The sequence below is a fragment of the Scyliorhinus canicula genome, chromosome 24 (assembly GCF_902713615.1).
Source record: "Scyliorhinus canicula chromosome 24, sScyCan1.1, whole genome shotgun sequence".
Taxonomy (NCBI): Eukaryota; Metazoa; Chordata; class Chondrichthyes; order Carcharhiniformes; family Scyliorhinidae; genus Scyliorhinus; species Scyliorhinus canicula.
In genome coordinates, this window is record NC_052169.1 from 1460686 (window position 1) to 1474468 (window position 13783).

At 45.7% G+C, this 13783-nt stretch overlaps 1 protein-coding gene across 8 annotated transcripts in view; it reads right to left on the reverse strand.

Moving 5' to 3' along the window:
* Positions 1-13783, reverse strand: part of bbs4 (Bardet-Biedl syndrome 4) — a 52763-nt gene that overhangs the window by 30083 nt on the left and 8897 nt on the right. For 3 of the 8 annotated variants that reach the window (XM_038784370.1, XM_038784369.1, XM_038784371.1), the window contains 6 exons: positions 12744-12786; positions 10911-10990; positions 10302-10365; positions 5539-5650; positions 4506-4578; positions 4206-4259 (listed from right to left, as the gene is read on the reverse strand). In XM_038784370.1, coding sequence (XP_038640298.1) covers positions 4206-4259; positions 4506-4578; positions 5539-5650; positions 10302-10365; positions 10911-10990; positions 12744-12786 — 426 coding nt within the window. Of the gene's footprint in view, positions 1-4205; positions 4260-4505; positions 4579-5538; positions 5651-10301; positions 10366-10910; positions 10991-12743; positions 12833-13783 lie in introns of all 8 variants that reach the window. The other 5 variants (XM_038784368.1, XM_038784374.1, XM_038784372.1 and 2 more) reach the window with 3 other exon arrangements.

Genomic DNA, 13783 nt, shown 5'->3' on the forward strand with positions numbered 1-13783 from the left:
AATTCCTTTTTGGATTTGGAAGTAACTATCTTATATTTATAGCCCCCGAGTTTCATTCTCTCTACAAATGGAAACAGCTTCTCTAAACCTGGTCTATCAAATTATCTCCTAATCTTAAAGAATTGCATCAGGGTCACCCCTCATGAAAAATGAAAATGAAAATCGCTTTATTGTCACGAGAAGGCTTCAATGAAGTTACTGTGAAAAGCCCCTAGTCGCCACATTCCGGCGCCTGTCCGGGGAGGCTGGTACGGGAATTGAACCGTGCTGCTGGCCTGCTTGGTCTGCTTTAAAAGCCAGCGATTTAGCCAAGTGAGCTAAACCAGCCCCTAAACATGAGCCCCTCATTCTCTTTACTAGAGAAATGAGCCACAGCCTTTTCAACATTTTCCAATAAATACCTCATGGTTCAGGTATCACCTTTATGAATTGTTTTTACACCTTCCCCACAGCCTCTATATACTTTTTATAATATGGAAACAGGAACCATACACAGTATTTCAAGTCTGGTCTAACTATCGTGCAATTCAAGTTCAGCATAGCCTCTCTAATTTTCAATTCTACCCTCCAGAAATGAACCCCATTCCTTTCTTGCTTTTCTTATGACCTTATTGAACTGTGTCATTACTTTTACATCAGTTTTGATAGCATGCACTGGGATACTAACGCTCCAACACAAAACACATTCCACCGAGCCACAGCTTCCCAGGCTCACCCGTGATGCATTCCTTTCCTGGATCAGCCCTATGACTCTTCCATATGTCACACCCAGAGCTTATGTCTTCCTCTTATGCGCTGATGATAAAAGCTGAAAACAGTACTTCGGGTTGCAGATGTTTCACGATGACATCCTCTGACTTCTCCTTGACTTAACGTACATTATAACTGGATCCCCGATAACTAAACTGTGAGCACCCCACCTTGCTGCTTCATTAGTACTTTGGCCCAAACAAACAAATCTCATGTTTGCTAATCATTTTCCCATCCAGTACTGAACATGGATTCTGTGTAGACCCTCCATCTGTAACACAGGCCAGCTGGTTGTGCTATACATAGCACTGGCTTGGCCACAGTCCAAAACCTGAGATATTAATAATGTAAAATCAGCAGCTTTTCTGACTCAGCAACTCACACAGGTCAATATCAGATCATTCATCTCCTTCCCATCCAGCTCGAAAGCCTGTTCACCTCTAATCCATCTTCACACAGTTTCTTCTTCTTGCTCTAGGTGGCAGCGTAGTCCATAAATTAACTCAATCTCTAGTCGATTTGATTCTCTTTAAATGAGCTAATTTCTGAGCTACGGCATGGACAATACTAACAGCTTGTATTCATAGTTTTCATGCCAGTATATCCCACAGAAACATTACAGATCAAAATTTGACACAATATTTGGATAGAAAGTTTGGTCAAAGAGGTGAGTTTTTAGTAGCTTCTTAATCGGAGGGCAGAGACCGAGGGAGGGATCCCAGAGTGAAGGGCTTCAGCAGCAGAAATCAAGGCCGCCATTTAAAATCAGAGATGCACAAGAAGCCAGGATTGAAGGAGCAAATATACCTCAGGGGATATTTTCATGGTAATTATCACTGGAAAATTCTAACAACTGGGATTAAACCGAAAAAACACCAGCAGTTCAACCCCCAGACTGCGAGTCTCGTTTTAATGCATACACCCATTTGATCAGCTCTCTCAATCGATGGGAAGCAGTCAGTCCCAATCAAAGACCGATGGCTGAACAAGGGCAAAGAGAGAAGGACATGACGCACAGGAACTTACCCCTGGGTTTCTATCTGTGCGGCTATTGTTAGCTTGATTAATGGTTGAAGCCAGGAGAGGGTGGGGAGGAGAGAGGAAAAGAAACATTTTCTCAGAACGTCGCAATACGAGGGCATTCAATCCCTCAAGCCCGTTTCCCTACCAATTGGAACATGACTGATGTATACCTCAACTTCCATATCCCTTATACACTTCTCTGACAACAATCTACCGATTATAGTTTTGAAAGTGACTGACAGTGTCCACAGCCTTTTGGGAAATGTTCCAATACGTTTTAAAAAATAAATTTAGAGTACCCAATTCATATTTTCCAATTAAGGGGCAATTTAACTTGGCCAATCCATCTTCCCTGTACATCTTTGGGTTGTGGGGGTGAGACCCACGCAAACACGGGGAGAATGTGCAAACGCCACACGGACAGTGACCCAGAGCCGGGATCGAACCTGGGACCTCGGCGCCTTGAGGCAGCAGGGCTAACCACTGCGCCACCGTGCTGCCCTTTGTTCCAATACTTTTAATGAAAATGTTTTGCTGATTTAATTCCTGAATTAACTTAATTAGTTCCAATGTTTTTTTTTCCAACTAAGGGACAATTTATTGTGGCCAATCCACCTACATTGTATATCTTTGGGTTGTGGCGGTCAGACACGGGGAGAATGTGCAAACTCCACACGGACAGTAACCCAGAGCCGGGATCGAACCTGGGTCCTCAGCGCCATGAGGTAGAGTGTTTGATGGGGACAGTGTAGAGGGAGCTTTACTCTGTATCTAACCCCGTGCTGTACCTGTCCTGGGAGTGTTTGATGGGGACAGTGTAGAGAGAGCTTTACTCTGTATCTACCCCGTGCTGTACCTGTTCTGGGAGTGTTTGATGGGGACAGTGCAGAGGGAGCTTTACTCTGTATCTAACCCCGTGCTGTACCTGTCCTGGGAGTGTTTGATGGGGACAGTGTAGAGGGAGCTTTACTCTGTATCTAACCCCGTGCTCTACCTGTCCTGGGAGTGTTTGACGGGGACAGTGTAGAGGGAGCTTTACTCTGTATGTAACCCCGTGCTGTACCTGTCCTGGGAGTGTTTGATGGAGACAGTGTAGAGGGAGCTTTACTTTGTATCTAACCTCGTGCTATACCTGTCTGGGAGTGTTTGATGGGGACAGTGTAGAGGGAGCTTTACTCAGTATCTAACCCCGTGCTGTACCTGTCCTGGGAGTGTTTGATGGAGACAGTGTAGAGGGAGCTTTACTCTGAGGGACCTCTACCCTGGAGAAAAGCCTCTGACTATCCACTCTGTCTATGCCCCTCATAATTTTGTAGACCTTTATCAGGTCGCCCCTCAACTTCTGTCGCTCCAGTGCGAACAAACCGGGTTTATTCAACCTCTCTTCATAGCTAATGACCTCCAGATCAGACAACATCCTGGTAAATCTCTTCTGCGCCCTCTCTAAAGCCTCCACATCCTTCTGGTAGTGTGGTGACCAGAATTGAACACTATACTCCAAATGTGGCCTAACTAAGGTTCTATACAGCTGCAACACGACTTGCCAATTTTTATACTCAATGCCCCGGCCAATGAAGGCAAGCATGCCGTATGCCTTCTTGACTCCTTCTCCACCTGTGTTGCCCCTTTCAGTGACCTGTCGACCTATACACCTAGATCTCTCGGACTGTCAATACTCTTGAAGGTTCTACCATTCACTGTATCTTCCCTACCTGCATTGACCGTCCAAAATGCTTTACCTTACATTTGGCCGATTTAAACTCCATCCGCCATCTCTCCGCCCAAGTCTCCAAATGATCTAAATCCTGCTGTATCCTCTGACGGTCCTCATCGCTATCCGCAATTCCACCAACCTTTGTGTATCTGCAAACTTACTAATCAGACCAGTTACATTTTCCTCCAAATCATTTATATGGACTACGAACAGCAAAGGTCCCAGCACTGATCCCTGCGGAACACCACTAGTCACAGCACTCCAATCAGAAAAGCAGCACCCTTCCATTGCTACTCTCGGCCTTCTATGACCTAGCCAGTTCTGTATCCATCTTGCCAGCTCACCCCTGATCCCATGTGACTTCACCTTTTGTAGCAATCTGCCATGAGAGACCTTGTCAAAGGCCTTACTGAAGTCCATATAGACAACATCTACTGCCCTACCATGCACCAATCATCTTTGTGACCTCCTCGAAAAACCCTCTGTATCTAACCCCGTGTTGTACCTGTCCTGGGAGTGTTTGAGAACACCAGAGATACTGTTGATGAACTTTACTTGAACCCCATTTTTTATCTTCCACCCTCACTGTTTTTAGTATTGCAGAGGAAATTTCCGTTTCTTGTTTTCACATCACTCATCTTGATGAGCACAAAACGATTCACAAACTGAAAAATTGACAAAAACACTTTTCGGAGATGTATGAATCATGTCAAGTTACCTTTTCAAAATTCTTCAAATGCATGAAGCAGACACCCAGATTGTGGCTGATCTCCTAAATGGATGCAATGAGAGCAGAGGTCAAACGATAAGGAAAAGAACGGAGGCAAAAGACTTTCTCCTACAGTTATATAACTCGGAACATACGAATCACAAAAATTATTTCTATTCCAGCAGTTAAATTAATCCAGCTGCTGCTTTGAACCAATTTTGCAAAGCATCATGAAGGAGGCTCACTCATTATGGACAGATGACATTTTTTCCACAAGTTGATGAATACCATTTTGCTGATGTAACATACCCAATCCTTTTCATTTAATTTTGCAGCTTCACTGTAAACTTCAGTTGCTGCCTTGTGTTTCCCAAGCAAAAACCTAACGAAAGAACATAATATTCAGAAATTAATTTTCGCAGAGGATGGACCAGACAAACCGAATTTGTAGTCACAAACCAAATTTTTATAGTAGCTTTCATGTATTATCCACATGCATGGATCAGAAGCCAAATTCATACCAGGCAGTGAAACACAGAAGAACTACAGAATCCCTACAGTGCAGGAGACAGCCATTCGGCCCATCGAGTCTGCATCGACCCTCTAAAAGAGCTCCCTAACTAGGCTGAGTCCCCTGCCCTATCCCCACAACCCACCTAACCTACATGTCCTTGGACACTTAAGGAGCAATGATGGCCAACACACTCAACCGAAAAATCTTTTGGACTGTGGGAGCACTAAAGGAAACCCAGGCAGACAAGGCGAGAAAGTGCAAACTCCGCACAGTCACCCAAGGTCGGAACTGAACCCGGGTCCCTAGTGCGGTGAGACAGCAGTGCTAACCACTGTGCCACCCTGTGATTTTTTTTTTTTTAATTTAGAGTACCCAATTCATTTTTTCCAATTAAGGGGCAATTTAGCGTGGCCAATCCACCTAGCTTGCACATTTGTTTTGGATTTTGGGGGCGAAACCCACGCAAACATTGGGGGGAATGTGCAAACTACACACGGACAGTGACCCAGAGCCGGGATCAAACCTGGGATCTCGGTGCCGTGAGGCCACAGTGTGATAGGAAGAAGTTAGGAGATTGACCATGGTTAAATGTTAGAGCGGACCGAGGTAGCAAGGTGAAAGAGCATGGAGTCCAAGTGCTGAAGACTTTACAGCTGGACGTGGAGAGGGGGCTGGATAAGACGGGTAGGGTGGAATTTGGGAAGCCAGCAAGTAAAAATTGCAAGTTAAACCATAGGTAGCCCAATCATTATTTACAGCCTCTTTGTTATGTACAGACCAGACGTGGTTCATTCAGTGCTTTCCCCACATAGATCTTTAAACACTCACAGTGATCGCGCCACCTGTTTCAAGTTGTCCACATTCTGAGGGTTTAAGATTGCACAGGTCTGAAAGAGCTCAAGAGATTCTTGGATTTTTCCTTCCAAACGGAATATCAGAGCTGAAACAGAGTCAAAACGTGACTTTGAAACTCCACAGCAGGATTTCTATCATCTGAACAACTGGCAACAATCACTAGGGTGTTCATAAACATAGGAATAAATACAGTACTTATAAACATATGAGCATACAAAATAGGGGCAGAAGTGGGCCACTCAGCCCCTTGACCTGCTCCACCATTCAATAAGATCATGGTTGATCGGTTTGTGTTTCGAATTTCACATTCCTATCTATCCCCGATAACCTTTTGTAGCCTTGCCGAACAAGAATCTATCTAACGCCACCTTAAAAATATTGGCTGACTATGCAGGGGTACAGGGAAAAGGCAGGGGAATGGCACTGAAGCACAATGCTCGTTTGGAGAGCAGGTGCAGACACGATGGGCCAAATGGCCTCCTTCTGCCCCGTGACAATTCAGTGATTCTGGTCCACCTTCCACTGCTTTCTGGGGCAGAGTGTTCCAAAGTCGCAAAACCCTCAGAGAAATAAATTCTTCTCATCTCTTTCCGAAAGGGCGAGCCCTAATTTTAAACAGTGCTCTAGACCCACCCAGAGGAGGAAACATCCTTTCCACATACACCTTCTCAATACCTTTCAGGATCTTGTATATTTCATTCAAGTCACCCCCTCACTCTTTTAAACTCCAGTGGAAACAAAGCCAGCTTGCGTAAAATAACTATTTTATTTCAGATTTCCTGTATCCGCAGTATTTTGCTTTTATCCCAGTTTGTTTAATGAACATAGAACATGCAGTGCAGAAGGAGGCCATTCGGCCCATCGTGTCTGCAACGACCCACTTAAGCCCTCACTCCCACCCTATCCCCGTAACCCAATAACCCCGCCTGACCTTTTTGATCACTAAGGGCAACTGATCATGCCCAATCCACCTAACCTGCACATCTTTGGACTGTGGGAGGAAACGAGAGCACCCGGAGGAAACCCACGCAGACACGGGGAGAACGTGCAGACTCCGCACAGACAGCAACCCAGCGGCGAATCGAACCAGGGACCCTGGAGCTGTGAAGCCACAGTGCTAACCACTTTTGCTACCCCAAATGTTTTCTCATAAGACAACCCGCTCATCCAGGAATCAATCCAGTAAACCTGCTCTGAACCACCTTCAACGCAATTACATCCTTCCTTAAATAAGGAGACCCAAACTGCATCCAGTGTTCAAGTTGTGGTCTCACCAATGCCCTATGTAACTGAAGCACAACATCCATGCTATGTTCAATTCCCCTCGTAATAAACAATAGCATTCCATTAGCTTTCTTAATTACTTGCTGTAACTGCATTCTCACATTTATGAGTTACACACCAGATCCTGCTGCACCTCGTAATTCCGCAGTTGTTCTCTGCTTCTTTATTCTTCCTGCCAAAGTGAACAACTTCACAATTCCCTCATTATACTCTCATCTGTGAGATTTTTGCCCACTTGCTCAAACGATCAATAACTGACTGTAACCTCCTTTTATCCTCTTCACAACACACCATCCAACTCTCTTTTTAGCTACCAGGCCTTCTGACCCCTCATCGGAGTCATTGAAATAAATTGTAACGAGTTGAGGTCCACCACAGACCCCTGTGGGACTCCACCGATCACATCCTCCCAATGAGAAAAAGATCCATTTATGCATTCTTTCCGCCAACCAGCAGGAAACATCTATCCATGTTAACGTTACCCTACACCAACAACTTTGATTTTCCACAATATGGCACGATATCAAATGCCCTCTGGAAATCTAAGGACAGTACATCTAAGGCTTCCCTTAAATTACACCGTTAAAGAGTACCAATGAATTGGATAGTTTGCAGGGGCCTGGAGACCCACCCAGTCCGCAGGGGCCTGGAGACCCACCCAGTCCGCAGGGGCCTGGAGACCCACCCAGTCCGCAGGGGCCTGGAGACCCACCCAGTCCGCAGGGGCATGGAGACCCACCAGTCTGCAGGGGCCTCAAGACCCACCAAGTCCACAGGGGCTTGGAGACCCGCCAGTCCGCAGCTCCATCACTTTGCTGAGGGCCGCTTCCCTAGTGATTGTAATTTCATCAAGTTCCTCGGTTCCTTCCTCCTCCTGATTTATAGATATTACTGGAATGTTTCCTGTCTCCTCTCTAGTGAAGAGAAGCAAAATATTTATTCGTTTCATCCACCATTTCCTTGTTAAATACGATTACTTGATTACATGGTCTCCTTACTTGAGAAAGGACGTACTGGCACTGGAGGGTATGCAGAGGAGATTCACTAGGTTAATCCCAGAGCTGAAAGGGTTGGATTATGAGGAGAGGTTGAGTAGACTGTGACTGTACTCGTTGGAATTTAGAAGGATGAGGGGGATCTTATAGAAACATATAAAATTATGAAGGGAATAGATAGGATATATGCGGGCAGGTTGTTTCCACTGGCGGGTGAAAGCAGAACTAGGGGGCATAGCCTCAAAATAAGGGGCAGTAGATTTAGGACTGAGTTTAGGAGGAACTTCTTCACCCAAAGGGTTGTGAATCTATGGAATTCCTTGCCCAGTGAAGCAGTTGAGGCTCCTTCATTAAATGTTTTTAAGGTAAAGATAGATAGTTTTTTGAAGAATAAAGGGATTAAGGGTTATGGTGTTCGGGCCGGAAAGTGGAGCTGAGTCCACAAAAGATCAGCCATGATCTCATTGAATGGTGGAGCAGGCTCGAGGGGCCAGATGGCCTACTCCTGCTCCTAGTTCTTATGTTCTTAACTCCCCATTCTGACTCTGGAGGACCAACACTCGCTTTACTGACTCTTCTCCTTTTTAAATACCTGTAGAAACTCGTGCTATCCGATTTTTCATTTCTAGCTAGCGTCCTCTCATACTCTACTTTCTTTCTCCCGATTAACCTTTTAGTCATTCTCTACTGTTCTTGAAAAGGGAAAAATTGCAGGGTTCTAGGGTAAGAGCGGGAAGGTAGTGCTAATTGAATACCTTCTTTAAAGAGACTGGCAGGGGCATGATTGATTGATATTTATTGTCACATGTACCGAAGTACAGTGAAAAGTTTTTCTGCGGCCAAGGGAATGTACACAGTACGTACATAGTAGACAAAGGAATAATCGACAGAGTACATTGACAGTGGTGCATCAACAAACAGTGATTGGTTACAGTGCAAAACAAGGGCCAAACAAGAGCAGCACAGGGCGTTGTGAATAGTGTTCTTACAGGGAACAGATCAGTCCGAGGGGGAGTCGTTGAGGAGTCTGGTAGCTGTGGGGAAGAAGCTGTTCCTATGTCTGGATGTGCGGGTCTTCAGACTTCTGCACCTTCTGCCTGACGGAAGGGTCTGGAAGAAGGCAAAGCCTGGGTGGAGGGGGTCTCTGACAATGCTGTCTGCCTTCCTGAGGCAGTGGGAGGTGTAGACAGAATCAATGTGAGGGTAGTTAGCTTGTGTGATGCGTTGGGCTGAATTCACCACACTCTGCAGTTTCTTGTGTTCTTGGGCCGAGCAGGTGCCATGCCAAGCTGTGATGCAGCCGGATGGGATGCTCTCTACCACACATCTGTAGAAGTTTGTGAGAGTCGATGCAGACATGCTGAATTTCTTTAGCTTCCGTAATAAGTAGAGACGTCGTTGGGCTTTCTTGACCTTTGCATTAATGAGTGGACCAGGACAGACTGTTGGTGATGAAATGAATGAAATGAAAATGGCTTATTGTCACAAGTAGGCTTCAATGAAGTTACTGTGAAAAGCCCCGAGTCGCCATATTCCGGCGCCTGTTCGGGGAGGCCGGAACGACCCCCAGGAACTTAAAGCTATCGACCATCTCCACTTCAGAGCCATTGATGCAGACCGGCGGGGGGGGGGGGGGGGGGCTACACTTCCTGAAGTCGATGATCAGTTCCTTGGTTTTTCCAACATTTAGAGAGAGGTTGTTTTCGGTACACCACGCAATTGAGTGATTTATCTCCCTCCTGTAGTCTGATTTGTCGTTGTTTGAGATACGACCCACCACAGCCGTATCATCCGCAAACTTACCTGATTTATCGTTAAATTGCTTTGCTATGTCTATTACTTGCTGCTTATGCTGTTTGACACACTAGTCCTGAACTGTAACTTCACCAGGTTGACACCTCATTCTTAGGTATGTCTGGTGCTGATGCTGACATGCCCTCCTGCACTCTTCATTGAACCATAGTGGCTCCAATGCTGCACTAGTAACTCACAGCAGATTGGGAACAAACTGGTCATTTGTGGTCTAACAGCGGCAGGAAATGACCACGACAGCTGCTTGGCTACCAAAGTTCCAATTGATTAATAATCTTCAGGGAAGCCAAGCTCCCACCCCATCCAGTCTGGCCTACATCAGATTGAAGTCTACACCATGTTTCAGTTAACAGCCTGCACAGCGGTTGAGCAAGTTGGTTGCACAGGATGGGCAATCAATGTGACGTTGCTGCTGGCACCCGTAACTGAAATCAAAATCATTCTCGGATATTGCTGCTGTAATAATATAACCAAAAATTACACATTCCAACTGCAATCCAGAGCACTCAGATTTTCTGCCCTCTCTAACATCTCCATCCAACCCCCACCATTTTTGCACTCGCTTGAGAACATGATTAATCTCATAAAACATAAAAGCATTCTGCAAGGCCCCAGCATTGCTTTGAGAACTGTTTGCCATCTCACCTTGCACATACACAGCATATTCGCACATCCCCTGGGTCTCCTGCAGCTGTTCTTTGATTATCGCCTGGAAAACAATCCACAGCAATTAGAACTACATCCCATGGCGCACTGAGCTTCCCTACTCCAAATTCATCACACTGGTGATCAGTGCTAACTCAATGGCGGAAACACTTTATTTGCGCAGGATAGCACGGTGATGGGGAGAAGAACGCCACAATAACAAAAGCATTCTTAAAAAAAGAACAGCTCATTCAGCCCTTTAGGATCATGCCTCCTCTGTTAATCACATCACCTTCACATCAAATAGTCCCAGCTCCACCTTCCGGGGTCCTCGCCTTTGCATTCCCAGGTCCCCAACTCCTGTCTCTCTGGGTCAACCCAGTCCCATCACCTCGTGACCCTAGTCCCATCTCCCAGGGTTCTCACACCCACTCACTGTATCCAACAACCCATTGTAGACCATGGGGCTGAGACTCTCTTGCAGCCTTTGAAATACCTTAATCACTTGGATCAAGTTTTGCCCGTGTCTCAGGTTGGGAGATTTGAACAAGCATTGGATCTGTTTTGCAGCAACAATGTTCTTGTGCAGTGAAGTAAGAGCAGGCTCACCTTGCAGGTTTCATAGTCCTTTCTGATATAATGCAAATGTATCAGCCAATTCCGTCTTTCCAGGATGGGAAGCTCTGGTACTGCACAGTGCAAAATAGCACAATAATCAGTGATCACTTTATCCACATACCATCTCCTTCATTAATGCTGCAGCCATTGCCTCTCTCCCTTCCTCAAAACGTACAAGCTTACAAAGAGTTCGGAAATCAAATCAATTGTGCTGTAATAATATGGCCATTTAATTAATAATCTGGCCAGCGTTAAACCATTTAACTGATAGCTTGGTCATCTGTAAAACATTTAATTGGGAAATTCAGGGCAGCACGGTGGCTTAGTGGTTAGCACAACCGCCTCACGGCGCTGAGGTCCCAGGTTCAATCCCGGCTCTGGGTCACTGTCCGTGTGGAGTTTGCACATTCTCCCCGTGTCTGCGTGGGTTTTCCCCCACAACCCAAAAATGTGCAGAGTAGGTGGATTGGCCATGCTAAATTGCCCCTTAATAGAAAAAATAATTGAGTAATCTAAATTTAAAAAAAATATATATATATTTAAAAAAAAAAAAATTGGGAAATTCAGTTTCAATTTTGTCCTGAGTAGAGTCCAGTACTTTCAAGTATATAATAATAATAATCTTTAGCTTCACAAGTAGGCTTACATTAAAACTGCAATGAAGTTACTGTGAAAATCCCCTAGTCAACACATTCCGGCACCTGTTCGGGTACACAGAGCGAGAATTCAGAATGTCCAATTCACCTAACAGCACGTCTTTCGGGACTTGTAGGAGGAAACCGGAGCACCCGGAGGAAACCCACGCAGACACTGAGAACGTGCAGACTCTGCACAGTGACCCAAGCCAGGAATCGAACCTGGATATACCTATTTAAGGCAGAAGTGAGGAGAAATATTTTCTCATGTGGACTTGATTTTACAATGATATCAGCCACGGTCTTATGAAATGGTGGAGCAGACTAAGTGCTCAGAAAGGGAACAAAATCAAGGAACAAAGACCTCGAAAAAAATCTCCCTCAATCTCCCATAGCAGATGGATAAGGTCCACTGTTGCTTCACCTGGGTCTGATTCCCCCCCCCCCCCCCCCCCCCCCCCCCCCCCCCCCAACCGCCACCTAATAGCCAGCACCCTTTTTAGGCGAGCCTCCAGCTATTGGCAGGTCATGTTACAGTTGTATGAAACTTCAGTTAGGCCACATCTGCAATATTGCGTGTAGTTTTGGTCACCACACTACCAGAAGGATGTGCATGCTTTAGAGAGAGTGCAAAGAAAGTTCACCAGAATGTTGCCTGGACTGGAGAGTCTTAGCTATGAGGAGAGGCTGAATAAACTCAGATTGTTTATTTGGAATGACGGAGACGAGGAGAGACCTAATTGAGGTCTACAAAATTACGAGAGGTATAGACAGGGTGAAGCTTTTTCCCAAGGCGGAAGGCTCAATTACAAGGGGGCACAGGTTCAAGGTGAGAGGAGGAAAGTTTAGGGGAGGTTTGCGGGGGAAAAGTATTTCACCCAGAGGGTGGTGGGTGCCTGGAACATGTTGCCAGTGGAGGGGGTGGAGGCAGGCACGATAGCAACGTTTCAGATGTATCTTGATAGACACATGAACGGGCGGGGAATGGAGGGATACAGTTTGTTTGGGCATAAGTGGTAGGTCTAGATAAGGAATCAGGATTGGCGCATACTTGGTGGGCCGACGGGCCTGTTCCTGTGCTGTAATGTTCTTTGTTCTACACTCCAGAACACAACTGGATGAGATTAAGAAAGTAAGAGAAGAACGAATACAAATATCTACGTAAAAGGAAAGACTCCAAATTCCTCACCTTTCCGTGATTGTGATTTTCGAACATCAGAACGTTGCATGGTCTGGAGAAAATAAAATCAGACGCAGGATTCAAGTTGCAAATTTCCTCTTTCCACATCATGAAACAGACAAACAATTAGGCAAATGAGGCAAGAGTATTTCACCATTATCCTTTTCCCCCACTTCCTTTCTAATTTATTTGTGCTCATCATGGTGAGAGATGCCAATAAGATATATTTTTGAATTCAAACAAAGAGCCGCCCATCAAACACTCCCAGGACAGGTACAGCACGGGGTTAGATACAGAGTAAAGCTCTCTCTACACTGTCCTCATCAAACACTCCCAGGACAGGTACAGCACGGGATTAGATACAGAGTAAAGCTCCCTCTACACTGTCCCCATCAAACACTCCCAGGACAGGTACAGCACGGGGTTAGATACAGAGTAAAGCTCCCTCTACACTGTCCCCATCAAACATTCCCAGGACAGGTACAGCACGAGGTTAGATACAGAGTAAAGCTCTCTCTACACTATCCCCATCAAACACTCCCAGGACAGGTACAGCACGGGATTAGATACAGAGTAAAGCACCCTCTACACTGTCCCCATCAAACACTCCCAGGACAGGTACAGCACGGGGTTAGATACAGAGTAAAGCTCCCTCTACACTGCCCCATCAAACACTCCCAGGACAGGTACAGCACGGGGTTAGATACAGAGTAAAGCTCTCTCTACACTGTCCTCATCAAACACTCCCAGGACAGGTACAGCACGGGATTAGATACAGAGTAAAGCTCCCTCTACACTGTCCCCATCAAACACTCCCAGGACAGGTACAGCACGGGGTTAGATACAGAGTAAAGCTCCCTCTACACTGTCCCCATCAAACATTCCCAGGACAGGTACAGCACGAGGTTAGATACAGAGTAAAGCTCTCTCTACACTATCCCCATCAAACACTCCCAGGACAGGTACAGCACGGGATTAGATACAGAGTAAAGCTCCCTCTACACTGTCCCCATCAAACACTCCCAGGACAGGTACAGCACGGGGTTAGA